Below are 20,344 nucleotides of genomic sequence, written 5' to 3'. Positions count from 1 at the left end.
CTGGTGGGAGAGATTGACATTAATCAAATAATCACACCAATGTATGTTTATAGATTGTGATAATTATTATAAAAGGAAAAGTGGAGGTGCTGTGAGAGATTATAAGGGGAGATCACTTTTTTTTAGGGGTTCAGGGAAGACTTCTTGTCTTTTTTTTTGAGCTAAGAGCTAAAAGATGCAGAGTTATTTTGGCAAGGAGGGGGAGACAGATAAAAGGTCTTGAAGAGGAAAAGGGCATGGTACATTGAAGAAATGTATATTCAAGTAGTGTTCCAGCACCAAGCATAGTGTCTACACATAATAGGTGCTCAATAAATATTAGTGGAAGGGAGGATGGGGCTGAAAACTAGCCTGTGTAATCACTGTTGTTAGGTTATTTATTTTATAATAAAATGATCAACTCCAAGGCTTAAAAACTTAAATAATTGCTTATGAAGCACTTATCATGTACCAGGCAGTGTGTTAAATGTGTTACCTATGTCAATTTATTTAATCTTTCGGTATGTACTATTATTACTCAGTTTTATAGATGAAAACTAAGTCTCAGGTAAATTGATTAACTTCCCCAAAGTCATATAGTTAGTAAGTGAATTAGGAACTAGGATTAGAACTTGGACAGTTGAGTCCTAGAGTTCGTGTTCTTATCCATTATGCTATAGTTCTTCCCATTGCTTAAAGTATAAACAATATCTTTCTCAGACTGACATTCCAGGGCTTCCATAATATGATGCCTGTCTGCGTTTCCAGCTGTGTCCTGCTGTTACCCATGTAACTAAATCCTTGCTCCAATTTCACTGATCCCTCAATAATTGCCCATTCCTAGATCACTCCTTGCATGTCTCTCCCTGTTTGAAATTTCACTTCAGCATCTTCCTCTCTGGGATATCTGTTAAAATTTTATCTGTCCTTCCAGACTCAGCTCAAATCCATAAATAATGCCTTTCGTGACCATCCAGACTCGTGATCTGGTCCATTTCTTGAACTTTTAAAATATTTATTTTATTTATTTATTTGGCTGCATGGGTCTTAGTTGTGGCACAAGGGATCTTTAGCTGTGGCATGCAGACTCTTAGTTGCGGCATGTGGGATCTAGTTCCCTGACCGAGGATCGAACCCGGGCCCCCTGCATTGGGAGTGTGGAGTCTTAGCCACTGGACCACCAGGGAAGTTCCCATTTCTTGAACTTTTACAGTACTTATTCAGGTACACTTATCTGTTAATTTTATCTGACAGATTAATCACGTAGTACCTGTGTCTCTTGTGCTGTGTTGTTATTAAAGTCATTTATTATTATTTAAATTTTCTTATTTAGCATTGTTTACCATTAAGTAAATGTTAAGATTCTTGATGTTAGGGATGATATCTGAGACTTCAGTTGATCCCAGTACCCTGCATACAGTAGATGCACTATAAATATGTTGATCTGATGGTTTGTTTACTAATATTTTACATATAATGACCATGAAATGCTAACTATTGTAGGTATATATTAAATGTGCTAGATTGTGTGTTGTGAGAAATTTTATTCATCTCTTTGCATTGGACAGTCTAAATATGCAGTCTTTATTAAAAAATGGCATGTATATGAAAGTTTTTTGAACTGTAAGTCATTAGACACAAAAGACAGATTTAAGAAAAACCATTCATAGATTATGCAGCCTGCTTGTCTACCTAAACTTAAATTACCTAACAGGAGCCAGTTAATAAATAGAAGTTGACCATGGTGATCATTTTGTAATTTATAGAAATATTGATAATAAATTGCTACGTTGTACACTGGGAACTAACATAGTATTGTAGGTCAGTTACACTTCAAAAACAACAAACAAACAAACAGAAAAAGACACCAAATTTGTGGTTATCAGAGGCATAGGGTGGGAGGAGGGAGAATTAGATGAAGGTGGTCAAAAGGTAGAAACTTCCAGTTATAAGATAAATAAGTACTAGGGATGTAATATACAACACGATTAATATAATTAATGCTGTTGTATGTTATATATGAAAGTTGTTAAGTGAGTAAATCCTAACAGTTTGCAACACAAGGATAAAATTTTTTTCTTTTATTTTGTATCTGTATGAGATGATGGATGTTCACAAAATTCATTGTGGTAATCATTCCATGATGTATGTAAGTCAGATCTTATAACATTGTATTAGTTTAAGTTGCACAATGTAATGATTTAATATATGTGTATATTGTGAAATGATTACCACAATAAGTTTACTTAACATCCATCACCTCACATAGTTATATATTTTTTTCTTTTGATGAGAGCTTTTAAGATTACCTCTCTTAGCTACTTTCAGATATATGATGCAGTATTGTTAACTATACCTACCATACTGTACATTATATCCCTAGAACTTATTTATCTTATAATTGGAAGTTTGTAACTTTTGACCACCTTCACCTGTTTCCTTCATCCCTTACACCCTGCCTCTGGCAACCCTGAATCTGTTCTCTGTTTCTGTGAGTTTGGTTGTTTTGGAATCCACGTATAAGTGAGTTCATCTGGTATTTGTCTTTCTCTGACTTATTTCACTTAGCATGATGCCCTCAAGGTCCATCCATGGTGTTGAAAATGACAGGACTTCCTTCCTTTTAATGGCTGAATGATATTCTATCTTATACACACTAATGCACGCACACATGCATGCACAAACACACCACGTTTTCTGTATCCATTCATCTTTTGATGGGTATTTCGGTTGTTTCCATGTCTTAGCTGTTGTAAATAATGCTGCAGTGAACATGGAGGTGCAGACTCTCTTCCAGATATTGATTTTCTTTCCTTTGGTTGTGTACCTAGAAATGGAATTGCTGGGTTATATGGTAGTTATGTTTTTAATTTTTTGAGGAACCTTCATACTGTTTTCTGTAGTGGCTGAATCAATTTACATTTTTACCAGTAGTGCACAAGGGTTCTCTTTTCTCAGCATTCTCTCCAGCACTTGTTGTTTGTTTTCTTTTTGTTGGTAGCCATTCTGACAGGTGTGATGATATCTTTATGGTTTTGATTTACATTTCCCCAGTGATTGGTGATGCTGAGCATCTTTTCATGTGCCTGTTGGCCATCTTATGTCTTCTTTGGAAAAATGTCTATTCAGATCCTCTGCCCACTTTTAATTTTTCTTTTTTTGATGTTAACTTGTATGAGTTCTTTGTATATTTTGGATACTAATCCCTTGTTGGATATATCATTTGCAAATATCTTCTCCCATTCAGTAGGCAGCCTTTTGGTTTTGTTGATAGTTTTCTTTGTTGGGCAAAAGCTTTTTAGTTTGATGTGGTTCTATTTGTTTACTTTTGCTTTTGTTTCTCTTTGCCTGAAGAGACATACCCCCCAAAAACTGCTAAGACTGATGTCAAAGAGCATATTGCCTATGTTTTCTTCTAGTTTTATGGTTTCAGGTCTTAACATTCAAGTCTTTTTATCCATTTTGAGTTTATTTTTGTATATGGTGTGAGAAAGTTGTCCAGTTTGATTTTTTTTTTTTTTTTGCATGTAGCTGTCCAGTTTTCCCAACACCGTTTATTGAACAGGCTGTCTTTGCCCCATTCCCTTTGTCATAGATTAATTGCCCATACAAGTGTGGATTTATTTCTGGGCTCTCTATTCTCTTCCATTGATCTATGTGTCTGTTTTTGTGTGAGTACTATACTATTTTGATTACTGTAGCTTTGTAGTATAGTTTGGCATCAGAGAGTGTATTATGGGATGTTTTTAAATTAATGATCCAATCACCTTATTAGTAATTGGTCTGTTCAGATTTTCTTTTTTTTTATGATTCATTGTTGGTAGGGTGTATGTGTCTAGGAATTTATCCATTTATTCTAGGTTGTGCAATTTATTAGCATGTAATTGTTCATTGTAGTCTTAAGATCCTTTGTATTTCTGTTTTACCAGTTGTAATGTCTATAAATAATATTTTAATAATTGAAAGTGTAATACAAATTTGATCTATTTTCTAGATTTAAACAAGTCTCTTGAGTGGTGTTTTCTCACCGATGGAGAATTACTTCCAAGCAGAAGCTTACAACCTGGACAAGGTGTTAGATGAATTTGAACAAAACGAAGGTGAGAATTTACTTGTTTACTCTGTCTGAATGTATTTATGATATAGAAAATGTGGGATTATAAGAGGATGCAGTACTTAAAAGAAAGGAAGGTCCAATGCCTCAATAATCATAGTATTATATATTAATATTCAGAGGAAGAACTAACATTTTTGTTAGCACTAACTGTGTGCCAGATACTATGCTAAATCATTCACATGGATTATATCATTTAATCTTTAAAATAATCCCATGAAAGTAAATCTTACCTACATTTTACAGATGAAGATAGAGGCACAGAAAGGTTAAGCATCTTCCCCAAGTTAGTTTGTTCATAAGTGCAGGATTAGAATCCAATTTATGGTCAGGAAAAGCTTTAGAATGTGTGATTGTATTTCCCAAGTTAAGAAAAATAGCTTCTTTCATATTGATTGACCAATAAAGCAAGATCCATTTTAAACCTAATTTTAAAAGATTTACATTTTTAAGTATCTACCAAATGGTTAATTAAATTATATATTCTCAAGGCCCAGTCTAAAAATGTCTGCTAAAGATTCACTTCATTTAGGGAATTTTCCTTAAATTCACCTTTCAGTATGACTAGAATGCGTAAGCCATAATTAAGTATCTGTCTTTCACTTTATCCTGCTTCCCTGGTGTTCTTGGTTTCTAACAGAAAATGGCATGTAACAAGTTTACAAAGTGATATATTTCCATCTAAAACCCATGATTTTAGTAGTAGTCTCCAAACCTTTACTATATCTGGTGATTCAGGTTGTTCTTTGATAGCAGTTGGGAAGAGAGATTACTTTTGATTTTGTTGTTTTGGGCCTGTGCTAGAGCAAGCATTAAAAAGATATGTGCTCATGGGGGTAAGAAGGGAGAAGAAAGATACCTGGAATGGCCTGCTCTTACATTTTACCATTGATGACCCAAAGCTAACCCGTGACCCTAGCCTAACTCCTGATTCATGTAAACGTGAAACTGAATCTTTTTGGATTTTATGGGATCTAGGTGGGCTTTATACATACCAAGGTGGAAGGTATGTTATCCTCTTAGTTTCAGTCATTTATACAAGTATTTTCTCAATCCCTTCTTTGGTTTGGCCCTATCACAGTTATTTGTCATCTACACAAATGCTACACCTAATCCTGTGAATACTATTCTTCTAGAATACCATTGACTCTCATTAATAAAATTATTTGTTCTTTACATCAGTCTCTTTGTGACTTCTGTAGATTCTAGTAGGGTGTTTTGTATATAGTTGATTTGCAGTACATTTTTGTTTAGTCAGTAAAAATTGTCATTTTAGTTTGAAATATAGGATTTGCTTACCAAAATAACTCCTTTAGAAGGAGAATAATTTCAGAAGCCAGCTTGTTTGTAACTATGCTCTTCATTTGTTTTCAACTATTTTTTAAACATCTCAGTACCAGTTGCATTAAAACTATCACCTCTAGCCTGGTACCTTTCCAAATATATTTTTTTAAAAGTGTTTTCTCATTTCATGTTAATTTCCTCCTTTAAATGAAAAATGTACCACACACAAACTGTGATGACATTAGATAATTAACATTATACCCAGTTGGTGGTTAAATAATGAAAATTTTAATACATGATCATTTCTGTTTGAATATTATTAAATATTCTTATAAGAGGCAGTGTTTCTTTTTTATTTCTGTGAACCAGCTTGGAAATACGATTTCTTTTTTTAAAGGAAATACATGTTACCAAATCTCAAGTCTCTGCTAGCCCAAATTTGGTAAACTCAGGATTTAACATTTAACACTCAGAGCATATTAAGCCCATTCTTCACGCAGTCTGATTTTTTATGGCCTTTACAATCTGACCTTTCTAGCTTCTTTTCACTACTTTCTTACACTAATTCTTTTTTCAACCCAAACTGATTTACTTAATTGCTTTCTCAGATTGTTGTGTTTGGGGCTTTACTTTTACTTGTTCCCCTCTTACGAATGCCCTGTTTTCCAAACTTTTTGTAAAATTGTCCTTGAAGCCCAGCCCATTTCCTCCTGCTTCCATGAATTCAAGCTTGCTGCCTCAGCCTGTAAAATACTTTTGTCCTCTCAATTTATTTTCTACTACTACATAATAGTTTTTGAATACTTATGCTATTCTGTACTGCTAGTTAGCGATTCATGTGTATTATATCTATTTCTTATTTTTCCAACTAGATTATATACTTCTTGGAGCTATCATTTAATCTCATATTCCGCCCAATGCTTTTACAGTGGTAGATACTCACATAGCATATATTTATGGTGCTACAATAAATATGTGCTACATGAATATGCTACCTACTACATATCACGTGCTGTGCAAAGCAAGGATTTACATTGATGGAAATAAGTGGTTTCTGCCTGAAAAAGTCAGGTAAATAAACCATTGCAATGCAGTGTAATAAATGCTTTAATAGAGATATGAACAAGGTGCTAAGGGAGTATTAAAGATTTATGAGAGGAAAGCATGTCTGTCTGTATAACTTCAGGGCTGTGATTATCATATTTACTATAGGAAAACAGGAAAAGCAATAAGTGCATAATTTCTTATTTCTCTAATTAGACACATAGCACAATAACTTGGGAAAATGCCATCATAGTTATGATCTATTAAAAAATAAACAGAAACATTAAATGAGATTATGCTTATTGGTAGAATATAAGAAGGCTGTTTTAATATGGCAAATGATACTTTCTGCCAAATTTCCTCAGATAATAGTGTAAATATGAACCTAAATAATAATGTATTGTGACATGGTTATAAGCAGAATTTCACATGCCGTAACAAACTTTTTAGCTTATTATTGTGGGCAAATTTCAAATATATACAAAGTAAATAGAATAGTGTAATAAACTCTAGTGTACCCATTACCCAACTTCAGCAGTGATTGACATGCTGCCATTTTTCATTTATATATCTTCATTTGCTCCTCCCTGCTTCATTGTTATTTTTTACAATTTTTTGAAGATAAAATTTATACATTGAAATGTGCAGATCTTAACTGTACAGTTTTGACCAAGAGATATATCCATGTAACCACATCTCAGTCATGATGTAGATTACAGAGCATGCCATCTCCACAGAAAATTCCTTTGTTTTCCTTCCCACTCAATTACTGTATCCTCATCACTGTTCTGATTTTTCTTCCACCTTAGATTAGCCCCCTACCCCATGTTGTGCTGGGCCAGTCCAAGGCCTTCCCCATTATTGCCCTCCCCTCCCCAGACCCAAAGTACAGCCTGGGGGCCACTTTAATTATGCCAACTAGATTGAAGTAGAATTCTTTTGTTGTTTGGAATGTTCTGAGATATTACCATTTGGTGATATATAACACAGGGAACAGTCTTAAATGTATTTTCTTATCCTTAGCTAGAAATTAGAAACTTCATACCCTAGGAATATTCTGTTTTCACATATCCTAGGAATATTTTAATTTCAGGGCATATTTGCAAATGTAGTTGATTAACTTAGTCCTAGCCTTTTCAGTGTTACCAGCAAACTTATTATAATTATTTATTTTTTCAGATGAAACCGTTTCTCCTATTTTATTGGATACAAGGTGGAATAAGATTCTAGATCCCCCTTCTCCCCGACTGTCATTTAACCCTGCATTGGCCAGTGTGAATGAACCTACAGTTTCTGAGTCACAGCCACAGCTGAAAGTCTTCTCCCTGGCTCATTCAGCTCCTCTTAACACAGAGGGAGAGGACCATTGTGCTAATGGACAGGACTGTAGTCTGAATCCAGAGATCAACACAATGTGGATTGATGAAAATGCGGTTGCAGAAGACCAGTTAATTAAGAGGAACTGTAATCAAGATGATCAATGCGGTACTGTCGAAGTGGGAGAGAAGAAATGTGGAAACCTAGCTTGTCTGCCAGATGAGAAGAGCGTTCTTGTTGTAGCCGTCATGCATAACTGTGATAAAAGGACATTACAAAGCGATTTGCAGGATTGTAATAATTATAATAGTCAATCCCTCATGGATGCTTTTAGCTGTTCACTGGATAACGAAAACAGACAAACTGATCAATTTAGTTTAAGTGTAAATGGGTCCACTGAAAAAGATATGAACTCAGAGAAACAAATGGATCCATTGAGTAGACCAAATGCAGAGGGGGATTCTGTTAAATACATATGTACTACTTCATCTGATAATCTAGCCAGTGTCTGTACCCCTTCACAGTTACAGGATGATGAAAATATAGATAGAGACCCCACCATGTCTGTGATTACAAGTTTAACACCAGATTCAGTAATCTCATCCCAGGGAACAGATGAAGGTCCTGCTGTAAAGCAAGAGGACTCTACACCAGATGAGGTTCTCACTGGCAAAACCAGCTCTCCTAGGACAGATCTAGGGAGTCCAAACTCCTTTTCCCACTTGAGTGAGGGAATTTTGATGAAAAAAGAGCCAGCAGAGGAAAGAACAACTGAAGAATCCATCCAGTCTGGTTTACCTTTGCTTCTCAAAGCTGACATGCCTAATGGGTCTGGCAGGGATGATAACTGTGAACAGTTTTCAGATTGCCTTGTGCCTGGTGAAGTTAGAGCTGATGAAAATGAAGGCTGTAAACATGAAGAAATCCTTGGCACTACAGAACTTCTTAATATGACCGAGCATTTCTCTGAATCTCAGGAGATGATTAATTGGAAATTGACTAAACCAAACAAGATGAATGACAGCCAAGTAAATAAAGAAAATGAGAAGTTTCTGCACATGAATCAGCCTGAAGATACTTATGATGATAGTGGAGGAGAGTGTGATAGAATGGCAGAAGCAGGTCTAGATTTAAAACAAACTTGCATGAATGAAAGTGAAGGATGCGATTTCTCCACTGTTATGGATACACCAGCAGCAAATTCACTATCTAATTGTTGTGATTCCTATGGAATGCAGAGCCCAGTTGTTTGTTTTGTTCCAAAGACTTTACCTTCCAAAGAAGATTCAGTAACAGAAGAAAAGGAAATAGAGGAGAGCAAGTCAGAATGCTACTCAAATATTTATGAGCAGAGAGGAAATGAAGCCACAGAAGGGAGTGGACTACTTTTAAACAGCACTGGTGACCTAATGAAGAAAAATTACTTACACAATTTCTGTAGCCAGGTTCCCTCAGTGCTTGGGCAATCTTCACCCAAGATAGTAGCAAACCTGCAATCTATCAGTGTTCCTTTTGGTGGTGCAAGACCCAAGCAACCTTCTAATCTTAAACTTCAAATTCCAAAGCCATTATCAGACCATTTACAAAATGACCTTCCTGCAAACAATGGAAATAATATTAAAAACAAAAATGATGTTCTTGGGAAAGCAAAATTAGGGGAAAACTCAGCAACCAATGTATGCAATGCCTCTTTGGGAAATATCTCTATTGCTGATACAAATGGGGAACATTTAGAAAGTTATGAGTCTGGGATATCCAGTAGACAGTGCATTGCATTACCTCCAGAAAGCCCAGATAATGATCTCAGAGCTGGTCAGTTTGGAATTTCTGCTAGAAAGCCATTTACCACTCTGGGTGAAGTGGCTCCAGTATGGGTACCAGATTCTCAGGCTCCAAATTGCATGAAATGTGAAGCCAGGTTTACGTTCACCAAAAGGAGGCATCATTGCAGAGCATGTGGGAAGGTAAGTTGTGTGTATCAGCTCAGGAATCTGGCATGTGCATTTTGTAATGCTCAATTAGAAATTAATAAAGGTAATATAAGGTGAACATACTTCTCCTTGAGATGACATCATAAATAGTTTTTGAGCATGCAATTCTAGTAAATTTCCAAATGAAAAATGACCTCGCTGATTCTTAGTGTTTATATAATTTTTTGTTGTTGTGAAGATTTAAGCTGAATCAGTTTTCATGAATAGATGAGAACTGAGGAAGTGGTAACTTTGGTTACTGTATTGATACTTGGTTAATGGAATAGCTTGAAATAAGGAAGTTATTCTTTTGATTTAAGAAATGTTTGTGATTGACTTCATATTTTTTAATTCTTGAGTAATTGGATATTATACTTAGAATCCATCCCAGTTTTTGCTATAGGATTTTTGCCATTGTACTAGACATTCTGGAACTTTCGGTACACATATACATATATTTTTGTCTTTCCCCCCCATATAACTTTGATACAAAAAAGAGTTGAAGGCTATAGATCCTTGTGACAAGGTTATAAGAATAGGTGATATTCCTTAGCTCTCCCTAAATTCTGTTAGCTAGTACCACATCAATATACTAGTCTGTTTTTTAAACAAGAACTGTAAACAAAGAGGAAATGGGATTTTGTATTTTTAAAAAGAATGTAAGGTTTGGTGTCAGGTCTGGATTTGAACTTCAGCTTTGTTACTTTTAACTATATAACTTTATTAAGCTTTATTTTTTCATAAAAAAAGAATCAAAAGATAATTTTCATCGGGCTGTTGTGAAGATTAAATGAAATTACATGTAATAGTAAGTACTCAGTAATTAACCTCTACTTCCCTTCTTGCCTAATTTATTGGTCTGTCTGTATTAATTCGGTTGACTTCAACTTCAAGGAACAGAATATCTGGCCCTCAGTTACTTAGACAAAAGTAACATTTATTTCATATAACAAGAGGCCTGAAAATAGAGACTCTGTTATGTCTGGGTGTAGAGTCAGGATCACTGAAGTTCTCTTGGCCTTTCCCTCGTGGTCTCAAGATAGTGGCACAGCTTTAAGCATCAAGTCCAACCTGACTACTTCCCAAATGCAGAGAAATTGGTTGGTGGCAAAAGAGCCTATTCCTCTTGCTGCCTTCTCATCAGGGTAGAAAGAATCCCCAGCAACTTCTTTCAATTTATTAGCCAGTTCTAGACCACAGGTCCAATTTAAACCAATGACTGACAACAGGGAACAGGATTGCCAAACTGGGGCTGAGCCCAGTGTTGCCTCAACAAAAGTGGGATTCTCTTAATAAGGAAAAGGGGGAGAATGGTCCCTGGGTGGGCATTCAAAAAGGGCTACTATAGGGTCCTAGAACAAAAGAACCAAATGATGGGGAGCAGAAAGTAGTTAAAGCTGAAACTGGGCTGTTAGTCTCTGATTATTAAAATTTGGAGAAAATAATGTGTCTAATTCCTAAATATTTCACAGTCTGAAGTAAACCTATGGTCAGTAGCCTGAACAGTTTTCTGTTAGGGTATTAGAGTCATCATTTTTTCGTTGTTCTATGTTTTGCTTACTGTGTATAACACTTTCAGAAATTTTTGCTTGTTTTTTTAAAATTTCCTTCCTATTTATTTATTTATTTAGGCTGTGTCGGGTCTTAGTTGTGGCACACGGGATCTTTCGTTGTGGCGGGTGGGCTCTTTGTTGCGGCATGCGGGCTTCTCTCTAGTTGTGGCATGTGGGCTTCAGAGCACACAGGCTCAGTAGTTGTAGCAGGTGGGCTCCAGAGTGCACAGGCTCTCTAGTTGTGGTGTGTGGGCTCTCTCATTGTGGTGCATGGGCTCCAGAGTGTGCAGGCTCAGTAGTTGCGGCATGTGGGCTCTCTAGTTGTGGTGCGCGGGCTTAGTTGCCCCACGGCATGTGGGATCTTAGTTCCCCAACCAGGGATCGAACCCGCATCCTCTGCATTGGAAGGCGGATTCTTAATCACTGGACCACCAGGGAAATCCCAAAATTTTGCTTAAGCAAATAATAAAAATGCTTTTGTTCCAGACCAACATATACAGATGTAATGACTAAATAGGTAACTTAGGTGGATTCAGAAAGAAAATGGGGCAAAATGCACATAAGCTGAAAAATTACATGGAATTTTTGCTGAGTGGAATTTGCAGAATTTATAAATTTATGGCTTCATATGGATTATGGATTCATATTCCATCTTTTTTTCTTTTTCCATCTCCATTTTCCTCAGGGATGTTCTAGGATTGTTGAGGTAATGTCTGTAAAAATCCTTGAGCTCCTCAGAAGAAAGGGGCTTATAAACTTAGCTGTAATTTTTCTAGATAGTAAATTAATCAAATTATACTTAGAATTTAGCTAGAAAAATACCCCAAGCAATGTGATTTTGTAAAATAATGTTTACTGTTGAAAAAAGAAATTTAGTTTGTTCCATTCTAATATATCTACTATCCAGTTATTTCCAACAATTTCTTTATTTAATATCTATAGCTAATAAATTCTCTTTACTGTAACAAGCATATATTAAGCATCTAATATATGAAAGGTCCTGGGCTAGGTACTGGAGATTCAGGTATACATAAATTGGAATGTATGACCTCATAGAGTTTATAATCAGAGGCACTGATTTCACTGTGTGGGAGAGGAGTGTCTGGATTTCCTGTAGTTTTTCAAAAATGCTAAAAAAAATCATTGTGAACTATTGATCTGAGTAGACAAACAGACCATCCCACAACAATTTATAATACAGTGTATTAAGAGCCAGTTATGTATGCTTTATATTCATTCCCTTACTGTCTTGTAGAATACCCATTACTGTCTTGTAGAATGGGTGGTTAATTTTTTACTATTTGACAGATCAAGAATTAGAGGCTCAGAGAGGTCAAGGAATATGCCCAAGGTCACACAGCTTGAAAGTACTAGAGCCACCTTTAAAGCTAGGACTCTTTCCTTCAGACATACTGCTTCTCCTAGCATCTCTCCTCATTCATAATAGCAGTATGAACAAAATGCTTTAGGAATGTTGAGAAATGAGAGCTTAATTTTTCCCAGAATGGCAGAAGGAGTCAGGAAAATCATGATACAAAAAGTGACTATTTGGGACTTCCCTGGCAGTCCAGTGGTTAAGACTCTGCACTTCCACTGCAGGGGGCGCAGGTTCCATCCCTGGTCAGGGAACTAAGATCCCACATGTCGTGTGGTGCGGCCAAAAAAAAAAAAAAATAAGTGACTGTTTGGAGGAGGAGATATAAGAAAGTGGATATAATTTATGGAACACAGTTCTAAAGTATGTGAGGAAAATGGGATCACAGCAGAGCACAGGTGGAGAATTAGCAGTAGGGAAAGGGAAATCATCTTACAGGAGAAAGGGCCATGATAAAAATTGAATATAGACTATAATATAGAATATAACTCCTTGAATATAGAAGGAGTTAATAGAAAATTGTGGGAAATTATTTAGCAAAGCATAGGGCCTATATCCAGGTCTTGATGAGTAGTAGATATTATACTTGTTACAACATTCATTTATCTTGGTATAATGTCATTAAGAAGAATATAAAATAATTATGTTGAATTTATGGAAGTGTTAAAATACTGCAGTTTATTTCTATATTGTTGTAATGGACATCAGGACAACTGGATTCTATTCTTGTCTTCATTGTTAATTGGAAAACTATGTCATACTCTAAAATGCTCAGCAAATGTGAGTTTTATTTTATGATTTCACACATTATTAATTTAGATAATTGTTCCATATAGCAGCATAATCTCTACTTCGGCTGTATGATAGGTGATAAATTACAGAATAGAAAGAGTACAGAGGGGAGTTCCCTGGTGATCCAGTGGTTAGTGCTCAGCCCTTTCACTGCCGTGGCCCCAGGTTCAATTCCTGTTCAGGGAACTAAGATCCTGCAAGCCGCGTGGCGCGGCCAGAGGAAAAGAAAAAGGTACAGGGAACTCCCTTCCAGAAAGGTGCCCTCTAAGTTCAGATGATCACTGTTATTATATACCCATAATAATTTCCTATAGAAATCACTGAATCTAGCAGAATAGGGTTATTCATTCTCTGTCAAGTTCCATTTGCCCTGAATATTTTGACCCTTTTTTATTTGATTATTTGACTTCAAAGGCCTAAGAAAAGCTTTTGAGTTTAAGAGTACAGGAAAGAGTTTTTTGAAAGTGGAGAAGAATTTTTAAAGGAAAAGTTTTTTATTTTTTATTGGTCATTCACAAGGCTTTATCACACTTTATCCATTACTGCCACTTATGTGGCAGGTTGTTACTTACGAGATGCTAGCTGGTTAATGACTCTCTTCTATCTACTGAAGTAGACATAAGAATAGCCTTTAAAATAAAAGTTCTTGAACTGATACTTACAACATAGAAACTTTGCTTAGGATGGTGTGAGAGATGAGAGTAACATTTTTTTTAACACTTCCACTTTATGCTAGGCTTATCTGGTCTAACAACACAATTCTCTGAGATACAGTTACAGGGGAGAAAAATGTGCCTCAGAAAGGTTAGGTAACTTGCCTAAATTCTCAGAGCTTATAAATGAGAGTGCATGGATTTTAACACAAATTTATCTGACTCCAAAGCCCTTTGCTCTTTTACTACACTGGACATAGCAACAAAATTTATCTGTATTTGGATTGCTTACTAGAAATATAAGTCATGGTCTTTGGGTGAACATCAGTTTTGGACAGTGGTAAAGGATTGGGAATTTGAAAGGAAGACAAAATGCTCAGTGATTGGTGCTATCAGTTGATGGGGGAATCTAGCAAAGGTAGCAGGATTTTAGGTTTTACTTCACCTATCAGGTCTTGAACTACAAATTAGGAAAAGAATATGGGTGCCAAGTCGTGGAATAAGGAGAGATTTAGTGACAGTAATATATACCACTCCAGTTTACTTACTATTTTTCCACATTAACTGACTTTAAAAGTAGAATTCAAAATAGATGAGTTTTTTTTTTACTGTGTTTGAATAGACGGTGATTTGAATAGACAGGACAGAGAAGAGAACTGTAGGACAGGTAGTATGAAAAGAACACTGAAATGGGTATGAAACAGCTCTGGGCTTCTGTTTCCTCTGCTGTAAAAGGAGGGGATTGCATAGACTTTATCTTTGTTTCCTTGCAGCTCTGAAGGTCTGTGTTTAAATAAGGAAGAAAAGGAAATGGAAAGGTTTGTGCTAGCCACTGATTTATCTCTGTAAAGTTATTGTTAAACATACTTGATTAACCAAGGTCACTTTGTGGGAAGAATATGCCATTAAACATTTTGAAATGTGCTGTGTTGAAAGTATGTTTTCTGGAAATCATCTAAGTTCGACTGGGATGCTGCGTATCACAGTACCACTTAAGTGGGCTACACTGGGGGTTTTATTTTGCAGTTACTCTTTCCCTTTTGATTCATTTCCAATAGTACCAATCCTTTTAGCCACACATGATCTTCATCCCATTAGTTTAAAACAGCTTGATGACATGTATAATGTCAAAATGACATATTGAAAACTGATCTAGATTAATTTTTAATATAGTTCTAGAAAGCCATCTTCCTCTACACACTGGGGATTATAGGTATTTAACATATAATGAACATTTATAAATGTAATTATAAAATGTTATATTTTATATAAATTTATATTTATATAACAAAGGTTTATATAATTTATATAATATTATATATGTTTATGTATAAAATGGCAAACTACAGTCAGTATTTTACTCTGTGCTTTTAATTTGAATTACTGTTCCATAGTAGTCAGGAGTAATTTTGTCTATAAAAGAACTATATATTTAATAATATTTTGATATTTATGTCATTATAGTATATTTTTAGTTTAAGTGAAAAATACTTTAAAGAATTAAAATATCATGTTAAAAATAACTGTTGAAATTGAAAATAAAACACACATTTTTAGATGGGATGAAGAGACCTGGTACTATTTTTATTTTAAACAAAGTAATATTTATATCTTGAAAGATGGCAGTCTTCAACCTACTTTTACATATCCCTAGTCCCTAGTCCAGCTCCCTGGACATACCTACTTTAAGAAATTAATAGTCTTTTTTTTAAAGTTAAAGTATAGTTGATTGGGCTTCCCTGGTGGCGCAGTGGTTGAGAGTCTGCCTGCTAATTCAGGGGACACGGGTTCGAGCCCTGGTCTGAGAAGATCCCACATGCCGTGGAGCAACTAGGCCTGTGAGCCACAACTACTGAGCCTGCGCGTCTGGAGCCTGTGCCCCGCAATAAGAGAGGCCGCGATAGTGAGAGGCCCGCGCACCGCGATGAAGAGTGGACCCCGCTTGCCATAACTAGAGAAAGCCCTCGCACAGAAACGAAGACCCAACACAGCAAAATAAATTAATTAATTAATAAACTCCTACCCCCAACATCAAAAAAATAAAAAGTATAGTTGATTTACAGTATCATGTTAGTTTCAGATGTATAACATAGTGATTCAGTATTTTTACAGATTATACTCTGGTTTTTTTGGCTGCACTGCATGGCTGTAGGATCTTAGTTCCCTGACCAGGGATTGAACCCATGCCCTTGGCAGTGAAAGCGCAGATTCCTAACAACCACTGGACCACCAGGGAATTCCCTATATTCCATTTAAAGTTATAAATAACGGCTGTATTTCCCTGTACTGTATAATACATCCTTATAGCTTATTTATTTTATGCATAGTAGTTTGTACTTCTTAATCCTCTACTCCTGTCTTGCCCCTCCCCTCCTCCCTCTCCCCAGTGGTAACCACTAGTTTGTTCTCTATATCTGTGAGTCTGTTTTTGTTTTGTCATATTAATTCGTTTCATTTTTTAGATTCCACATATGAGTGATAACATAAGAGTTTTGTCTTTCTGTGTCTGACTCTTTTCACTAAACATAATACTCTCTAGGTCCATCCATGTTGTTGTAAATGGCAGAACTTCATTCGTTTTAATGGCTGAGTAATATTCCAGCGTGTGTGTGTGTGTGTGTGTGCACGCACTACATATTCTTATTCCATTCATCTGTTGATGGACACTTAGGCTGTTTCCATATCTTGGCTCTTGTAAATAATGCCATGATGAACATAGGTGTCTATATCTTTTTCAAGTACTGTTTTCATATTCTTTGGATAAATAACCAGAAGTGGGATAGCTGGATCATATGTTAGTTATATTCTTAATTTTTTGAGGAATCTCCATACTGTTTTCCATAGTGGCTGCACCAATTTACATTCTCACCAATAGTGTTCAAGGGCTCCCTTTTCTCCAAATCCTTGCTGACATTGTTATTTGTAGACTTTTTGATGATAGCCATTCTGACAGGTGTCAGGTGATATCACATTACGGTTTTGATTTGCATTTTCCTGATGGATTAGTGATGTTGAGCATCTTTTCATGTGCCTGTTAGCCATCTGTGTGTCTCCCTTGGAAAAATGTTCATGTGTTCTGCCCATTTTTAAATTGGGTTGTATTTTTTTTATATTGAATTGTTTGAGCTCTTTATATATTTTGGATATTAACCCCTTACTGGTCATATCATTTGCAAATGTTTTCTCCCATATTGTAAGTTGTCTTTTTGTTTTGTTAATGGTTTCCTTTGCTGTAGAAAAGCTTTTCAGTTTAATTAGTTGCCATTTGTATATTTTTGATTTTGTTTCCTTTGGCTTAGAAGACAGATCTAAAAAACTATTGCTGTGATTTGTGTCAAAGAATGTTCTCTATGTTTTCTTGGAGTTTTATAGTTTCCAGTCTAACATTTAGGTCTTTAATCCATTTTAAGTTTATTTTTGTAGGTGGTATGAAAAAAATGTTCTAATTTTATTCTGTAAAATAAATGTAGCTGTCCAGTTATCCCAGCACCACTTATTAAAGAGACTGTCTTTTCTCCATTGTATATTCTTGCCTCCTTTGTCATAGATTAATTGACCATGAGTGCATGGCTTTTTTTCTGGGCTCTCTGTTTTGTTCCATTGATCTGTATATGTCTTTTTGTGCCACTACTGTGCTATTTTGATGACTGTAGCTTTGTAGTATAGTCTGAAGTCAAGGAATGTGCTAACCCCAGCTTTCTTTTTTTCAAGATTGCCCTGGCAACTCAGGGTCTTTTGTGGTTCCATATTAGTTTTAGGATTATTTGTTCTAGTTTTGTGAAAAATGTCATGGGTATTTTGATAGGGATGGCATTAAATCTGTAGATTGCTTTGGTAGTACAGATTTTAACAATATTACTTCTTCTAATCCACGAACATGGGATATCTTTCCATTTCTTTGTATCATCTTCAGTTTCCTTCATCCGTGTGCTATGGTTTTCAGTCTTTCACCTCCTTGGTTAAGTTAATCCTAGGTATTTTATTCTTTTTGATGCAATTTTAAACGAGATTATTTTCTTGCTTTCTCTTTCTGGTGGTTCATTATTAGTTTATAGAAAAGCAACAGATTTCTGTGTATTAACCTTGTATATTGCAACTTTACAGAATTCACTTATTCTAATAGTTTTTCAGAGAAGACTTTAGGGTTTTTCTATATGTAGTGTCATGTCATCTGCAAATAATGACAGTTTTACTTCTTCCTTTCCAATTTGGATACCTTTTATTTCTTTTTCTTGTATGATTGCTCTGGCTAGGACATCCAATACTATGTTAAATAGAAGTGATTGAGAGTGGGTATCCTTTGTCTTGTTCCTGATTTTAGAAAAAAAAGCTTTCAGCTTTTCACCATTGAATATGGTGTTAGCTATGGGTTTGTCATAAATGGTCTTTATTATGTTAAGATATGTTCCCTCTATACCAACTTTGATGAGAGTTTTTTCTTTTTTTTAATCATGAATGGCTGTTGAATTTTGTCAAATGCTTTTTCTCCATCTATTGAGATGATCATGTGATTTTATCTTTTTGTTAATGTGGTGTATCACATTGATTGATTTGCAGATATTGAACCATCTTTCATCCCTGGAATAAATCCCACTTGATCATGCTGTATGATCCTTTTTATATAATTGTTCAATTCTGTTTTCTAATATTTTGTTGAGGATTTTTGCATCTATATTCATCAGAGATATTGGCCTGTAATTTTCTTTTTTTTGTAGTGTTTTTGTCTAGCTTTGGTATCGGGGTAATGGTGGCTTTGTAGAATAAATTTGAAAGTGTTCCCTGCTCTTCAATTTTTTTAGAATAGTTTGTGTCTTTCTTTTTTTTTTGGCCACTCCACACGGCTTGTGGGATATTAGTTCCCCAACCAGGAATTGAACCCATGCCCCGTTCGATGGACCACCAGGGAATTCCCTAGAGTAGTTTGAGAAATAGTTAGCTCTTTTTATATGTTTGGTAGAATTCTCCTATGAAGCTGTCTGGTCCTGGACTTTTGTTTGCTGGGAGTTTTTTGGTTTTTTTTTAATGAAAAATTCAATTTCACTACTAGTGATTGGTCTGTTCACATTGTCTCTTTCTTCCTGATTCATTCTTGGAAGGTTATATGTTTCTGGAAGTTTGTCCAATTTATTGGCATATGACTGTTGATAATATTCTCTTATGATTTTTTGTATCTCTGTGGCATCAGTTGTTATTTGTCCTCTTTCATTTCTTATTTTGTTTATTTGGGTCCTGTCTCTTATTTTCTTGATAAGTGGTACTATTGGTTTATCAATTTGGTTTATCTTTTTTTAAAAAACAGCTCTTGGTTTCATTGGTCTTTTCTGTTTTTTGTTTTTTCTTTTTAATTTCTATTTTCTTTAAATCCACTTTGGTCTTTATTATTTTCTGTTTTCTACTGACCCTGGGCTTTGTTCTTCTTTTTCTAATTCCTTTAGTTGGTAGTTTAGGTTTTTATTTGAGAGTTTTCTTTTTTTTTGAGGTAGGCCTGTATCGCTATGAACTTGCCTCCTTTAACTGCTTTTGCTGCATCCCGTAGATATTTGGAAAGTTGTGTTTCCATTTTCATTTGCCTCAAGGTATTTTCTGATTTTCTCTTTGATTTCTTCATTGACCCATTGGTTTTTTAGGAACATCTTGTTTAGTCTCCACGTGTTTGTGTTTTCCCCATTTTTTTCCTGTAGCTGATTTCTAGTTTCATACCATTATGGTTGGAAAAATGATTGATATAATTTCTATCTTCTTAAATTTGTTGAGACTTGTTTTGTGGCCTAGCATATGATCTATCCTGGAGAACATTCCATGTGCACTTGAAAAGAATGTGTATTCGGTTTTTTTTAGATGGAATGTCCTATAGATATCTATTAAGTCCAAGTGGTCTAATGTGTCATTTAAGACTACTGTTTCCTTATTGAATTGACTATTTTTACAGCAGAAAAATTGAACAGAACGTATATATACCCCCGCCCCCCCCAGTCGACCCCATTATTAACATCTTGCACTAGTGTGGTACATTATTGAAATTGATGAACCAATATTGATACATTGTTATTAACAAAAGTTTTATAAAAGAAATACATGCTATAGTTTTTGTTAGAGTTTACTCTTTGTGTTGTACAGTTCTATGCGTTTGATAAATGCATATTATCTATCCTATTACAGTATCATATAGAATAGTTATACTACCCTAAAAGTCCCTTGTCCCCCACTTATGTATTTCTCCCTTACTTTCTCTGAACCGTGGAAGCTACTGACCTTTTCACTGG

General features: G+C 35.4%; 1 protein-coding gene across 3 annotated transcripts in view; it reads left to right on the top strand.

Annotated features, from left to right (window-relative positions):
* The window catches only part of ZFYVE9 (zinc finger FYVE-type containing 9), a 185,176-nt gene that overhangs the window by 59,591 nt on the left and 105,241 nt on the right, over nt 1–20,344 (top strand). For all 3 annotated transcript variants that reach the window (XM_029227521.1, XM_029227518.1, XM_029227520.1), the window contains exons 3-4: nt 3,974–4,079; nt 7,601–9,702. In XM_029227521.1, the coding sequence (XP_029083354.1) occupies nt 4,010–4,079; nt 7,601–9,702 (2,172 nt within the window). In that variant the 5' untranslated portion in view covers nt 3,974–4,009. The remainder of the gene's footprint in view (nt 1–3,973; nt 4,080–7,600; nt 9,703–20,344) is intronic.

The sequence above is a fragment of the Monodon monoceros genome, unplaced genomic scaffold (assembly GCF_005190385.1).
Source record: "Monodon monoceros isolate NGI ecotype Baffin Bay Population unplaced genomic scaffold, NGI_Narwhal_1 Super_Scaffold_18, whole genome shotgun sequence".
NCBI lineage: Eukaryota > Metazoa > Chordata > Mammalia > Artiodactyla > Monodontidae > Monodon > Monodon monoceros.
Note: the sequence above shows the minus strand (reverse complement) of the source record. Positions and strands in the feature narration are given on the sequence as shown.